Consider the following 6,027-nt stretch of genomic DNA (forward strand, 5'->3'; position numbering starts at 1 on the left):
TATATATATATATATATATCCAGTGGAAACATCCCCTGCTAATGTCACACTTGTCTCAGCACAACAATAATAATGCCATTCCACACCAAAGGGAATAACTGAGGGAAACAGTCCTCCCCTTTTACTATTAAATCAGCAGATTGTAAGCAGAATTCCTTAGGGAGCTTGATGACACACTGAAACATGCTGAATGAAAAAAGATGCTGCTCAGCATCATCAAGCACTGAAGACTTTCCTGTAGCAAGTCAAGCAAATGACTGGAAAAATGACATGTGACAGTAACCAGTGATGACTGAACATTAAGCTCTGGTCTTAACTCAAGGATGTTCTTACATAGCTGCTATCACTGCTCCTCTTCTAATGTGCCCTGTCATTAATGATAAAATGGACCCCATGGAAGTCATGGTTTAAATGTTGCTAACAGCATTTCAAAGAGAATTCTTGTGACAGCAGAAGTCAGCTCTTCCATCTGGCCCTTTTGAGAGTGAAACTGAAATATTTGCTCAGACTTCAGAAGGTCATTTTGGTATAGAAGAAGATAAAAGCAGGAATCTTTTACAATATGACCTAGCAAATCAAAGCAAATAGGGATTCCACTCACTGATAATCCAAAAGAAAAGAGACAGTTATAAGACAAATACAGCACTGTTTGTTCTAGGCAATGTGGTTGTATCTCTTGCCAACAACCTATATACTGGTAATTAAAACACAGAATACTTCATAAAAATATAAAAGAAAAGAGAAAGAAAACATTATTTCCTACAAAAGCCAGTGGTAACTGCAGCAGCACGGACACCGCACTCAGTGTTTACCAGCACACTTTACCTCAAATATTTCAAAGTGAACAAAAGCATCCATTCCAATAATTCAGAAATGTCCATCTGTTATCATGTCCTCTCCTTCTGGAAATTATTAACAAGTCCTAAATCTGTTTGCTTAATTATTACATCTATTACACTGTTTAACAAGGAGGGGTTTATTTTTAAAATGTCACGACAGAATGCTTTCAGGACGGAAATACACTTAATAACAAAAATAAAGTGCTTTTTGTTTTTAATGTAAAGCTTTCATTTGAGTGTAAGCCCACTGTATAAAATCTAAGATCACATCAGTATATCTCTGGAGGAAGAAAATTATTCTATATGTAAATAGACAAGCCCAATGCTTAACTAATTAAATGCATTTTCATCACCCTAGTTATGACATACCTGAAACATCTGGGGAAGAGTCATTAAAACATCAAGAATTATTGTTGTTTTGATACGGCCAATAACAGGATCACAAATATGCCATGTTAGCTAATGCTTACACCCAGAAATACATGCAGTCAACTGGATCCACACTAATGCTAAAATTAAGCAATTACACAAACACAGGGCAAGAGTCTCTTGGTAACTGAGGTTCAGCTACAAGTAGCATCGATTTTCCACTGATTTAAAATGCAAATAAAACAAAAGAGCCAACACAGTGAAACAGAGCAGGAGACAATCTGGGAACACACTGGGAGAAATAAACGAGTGAGAAGTCCAGAGAAGCAGGCTGGTATTGCTGCAGTCTCCTTTTCTATTTCACTTTTACAACACAACAGACCACAGCAAGCATTAAACTGAAGGACCAAGTTCTATCACAAACCACACACTGTGTACTGCATTTTTTCAACTGTTACAGATCATTTTATAAGCTTTCCTGTTTGAACATCAGGCTTCAATGTCCTTTAATTATTATTTTTGTTTCCTCAAAGGGGCACTGATAGTGGTTAACTGATAGTCTTTCTTAATGAAAGACTTCCCACTGGCAATTCCACAGAAATAGGGCTACATTAAATACAACATTTATTTCAAAACAGGTTTAAAATAGAGTTGGACATGTGTCCTGCCAAAAAACCCCCACACCTGCATTTTTATTACTAGACACAGAACTAGTCCTATAAAACTCAGTGAGAATATGCATCTACATTTACCAAAAGAGAACAATTTTTGCATAAACAAGCAGGGCTCTGAAATTTAATTTAAAGGGAAGCCTTAAGCCCTTTACCACAAGGGTTGAAATTTGGTATTTACTTTCCAGGACTAGTGAAGGAAAAGAACTCGGCCTCCTTGGTTTCTAAACCACAAGGATGTCAAGTATTTGCTTTTCAGTACCACAGCACGTGCCCCACTCTTCTGACATATCTGTGCTACCTGTCAAAAGGAAATATTTTTCATACTGTTGGCTAAAAGCTTTCTAGTTATATGTCTCAAATTAACTACGTAAAATTTACTCATGACTTTCAAAAATTAATGTCTATTCTGGAGTATTCATGACTTTCAAAAATTAATGTATATTCTGGAGTATTCATGACTTTCAAAAATTAATGTCTATTCTGGAGTCACCTTTCTGTGATAAATGGATAAGTTAATGGACATGTTGCAATTGGACAGGAAATAGTTCCATGAATCCCAAATCCATGAATCCTCAGGTCAAGTATTCTACATTATGCTTCCAATTCTGAAAATGTCTTTGTGTTTCTGCTTCTCTGATAGAGTATGTACTGCTTTTAAGACCTGAAACTAGATATACTCACACTTCATTTGACCTGTCTATACTGTAGCTAGTGCCATAATTTTGTTGAGTACTTGGGTTTGCATTAAAAAACACAGGATTTTCACTAACTTTTTGACTAACCCTCATATCTGGTGCTGATCTGACATTGTTTAAGGCCTTTTAATTAACTGTGCACAAAGTACATGCACTTTCAAGCAAACAAGTCTCAGTATCTACATTTAGGCACCCATGTTTCAAACAGACACATTTAAATTAATTTTTTATTGATTTAAATTAATATTTTACCCAGTTTTACATTTCATCCAATTCATTTCATTTTGAATTGAAACAAAAAGTCTCAAAAGAACCAATGAATCCTATTTTCTTCCACCCTAGCAGAGACTCAATTCAAGTGCATGGGGGACACATTTTGTAGTGTCCCATCATTCGTGCCTTAGAGCAATCCAGGGAAATTTCAACAAAGGTTACAACCAAAAATTAAGGGAGTAAAAGAGAACTATATAAGTTGCTGAAAGTTGAGAGTGTTCATTTGGGGAGGTTCTTCACCTGAAGCACACTACCTATTCAGCTACTACCCAAATTGGACTTAAAGATGATATAGTGCCTTGTGAAATATATCAATAAGAAATAATTACATATTTCCCAGACTCAGGAAGGATAATGGAAACTCCTAGCTACAAGTTTATTAAAAAAAAAAAAAAAAAAGTGGTTTTGTTGCTCCATTTTTCTTGTCTAAGGCTTGAGGAAATTTATTACTTCCTCCTCCTGCTTGTACTAAGAAATCTTCCAGAATACAAGTCTCCTAAATCCCCCGTCTACAAACAGATGTACACTTGGTTGAATCAGATGAAAATGACAATACCTTTGCTTGGGGACAGGGAAGACTCCACCCAAATATTTTCTTTTTCTTTAATAAATGCCCTTCCAAAATGGCTCTAAAGAGTATTTTGTAGTATTTAGTATTCTGCTAACTATAGTGTATAGGAAGAAGGCCTGGAAGTTGGCAGCAGGCATTTCTGCATGTTTTGTACCTCAGAAATACAAGTATGCCAAGAATTTTCATCTGTGGTTTCACTGCAGAAATCCTCACATTTCTAGAGTGGAAAAAATTGTTTAATTCCTCTACTAGAGGATATTCTGCCACACATTTACTATGGCAAACAATTAACATTTTTCAGGATTTTTTGAATTACACAGCATCAGAAGATTTAGTTTTAAAGGCATTTAAAGAAAAATCTGCTGCAACTCTTTTTTTTTTAAAGAATAATCTGAGAACCTGAAATACCATTTTAGCATAAAATACAAGTGGAAAATCTTCTTCCAGAAGGGGAAATACCACCCCCCGCCCCATGCACACCCCCCTACAGGGCTATTTCAGATATTTTTTTGCAATAATAATGATCAAAAAGAGCTTTTCTTCCAATGTAGAACATAATTTGACCATTAGAGAAAGTGCTGCTGAAATGGAAAGACTTGCATTTCATATAAGTAGTATTTAAAATTTGCACTTCAGAACTATTCCACTGAAAAATGGTGGAGGGAGTAAGATAACCTTCACCAGGCAAGTACTCCCACACATTGTCTCCACACAAAAATCTTGAGGCTATCAGCCATCAGCTGCCCAGAGACATTAGCTGAAAACTAAAGCCTTGTGTCACAGCCAAGTGAACTTGTCTTTAGGTCAGCATGAAGATTTACTGGCACTCAGAACAGGATACACCAACGTCAAGGCGAAAAGGGTTTGACGCAAACATCTACGATATTTGAGCCCTATCAGCCCCTCCCACGTGAAGTGCCTTCTCTTGTCTTAGTCAACCAATGCCCAGTTCAACAGGCTGGACTTACTGTGAGATGTGGGTTATTGGGGTCAGCAGGGTCTCACCCTCCAGATCAAGCTCATCGGCAAAGCTGCTGGTCCTGATGAAGGGTCCTGTGCTCACATCTAGAAACGCTGGGCTCTTTTTTACTGTGAGAAAAACATGCAGATAACAGTTCAAGCAATAGCATTTGTCTGCAGCTCACCTGGACCTCTGAAATACTGTACATTTTAAAAGAATATTGAAAACAAAAGTTGTTACCAAAATTGCACGTATCACGGAATTCACAAAAAGCAGAATTTTAACTCTTCCTCTGTCCAAAGTATTTGAACTTCTGGTGAAGATTAAAGCTAATATTTTCTCTTTTTGTGTTCATACTCCTGAAACACTAGAATATTCAGTATGTATATGACAGAGGGCTTCATGCATTATTAAGAGACAATTTGCTGGTTCCCTCTCACACTAAGGCACAAGGCTAACTCAACTTTGGGCTCAGAATCAGGACAGGCGGCAAAATCTCCAGCTCATCCCAGACAAAGTTCTTACTGGAAAGGTTGATTCACAAAACTTCAGATGTTGAAAGTTTTACTGGCAGATTTACTTGCAGATCATAATTTTCACGGATCCAAGATATCAGGGAGAGTGTTACAGTTTTCATTTCTAAACTCAGCCTCTGAAATTCTATCAGACACTGACAATAAGAGCACCAAGTGCTTTTTCCAACACAGCCCTAACATTTGTTAGAGAAGCCACAGCATTTGCATATAAATAAAACTACTGGTGTGAGTTACATGACTGTAAATGAATTTACAGAAAATAAAACTTGATAACATTCCATATAAATCATAGGTAATTGTGACAAGTCCACAGAAACCTTTGTCAGTCCAACTGGCTGGAATATCCAATAAAACAATTATAATGTAGTAATTTATGAAAACTCTACTTATATTTATGAAATATTAAATATTTTATAATACAGCAGTAAATAATGCTCTGCCAAAAAGCCACACAAAACCCAAAGGACTAAAACAGAAATAGATAACTTAAATGTAGCTGATATTTCCTGAGAATAGAAGTGGGAATATCAGGAAACAATTATTTTCTTTTAATGCAACCATTTTACTCAGGTAATTGGGTGATTTCATATGGCAGAAATGGATTTGAATTTAAAAAAAACAGAAGAGAAAGTATTAATTCATCTTTAAGCACATGGCTGTCCAAACTACAAAAGGAAAGCCTCTTTACTCCAGAAATTGTAATAGAAAAGGATGACCTCTAAAATCACAGTTTTAAATAAATAAATAAGACAACTGCTAGGAGATACATTTATTACAAGCAAGAGCTACTTATAGCACTTAAAAATTAAGATTTTGTAGCAAGTTTTAGGAAGTACTAATTTCTATTTTTGCTTTTAGCATCATACTAATATTATGGTATCATACTATTTAATCACTTTGCTATAGCCATCATTCAAAAACATGGCTGTGAAACCAGCAAAATAATTCCGGATAGAGATGTGCAGTGAAATGTCTTTCAAACAGACTTCTTTGGGCTTTCACCAAATTAATTTTAACTGCTTTCATTTCTACATGACATAAATGAAACTTTCCCAGTTTCCACAAATAGGGACTTGCAAATGTTTTTGCTTTCCTGATGGCAAGTGATA

The 6,027-nt window shown here is 35.9% G+C and overlaps 1 protein-coding gene across 1 annotated transcript in view; it reads right to left on the minus strand.

The window, feature by feature from the left end:
• KCNQ1 (potassium voltage-gated channel subfamily Q member 1) overlaps nucleotides 1–6,027 on the minus strand; it is a 330,598-nt gene that overhangs the window by 224,344 nt on the left and 100,227 nt on the right. The window contains exon 14 of the mRNA XM_031062124.1: nucleotides 4,390–4,510. Within this exon, the coding sequence (XP_030917984.1) occupies nucleotides 4,390–4,510 (121 nt within the window). The remainder of the gene's footprint in view (nucleotides 1–4,389; nucleotides 4,511–6,027) is intronic.

The sequence above is a fragment of the Geospiza fortis genome, unplaced genomic scaffold (genome assembly GCF_000277835.1).
Source record: "Geospiza fortis unplaced genomic scaffold, GeoFor_1.0 scaffold524, whole genome shotgun sequence".
Taxonomy (NCBI): domain Eukaryota; kingdom Metazoa; phylum Chordata; class Aves; order Passeriformes; family Thraupidae; genus Geospiza; species Geospiza fortis.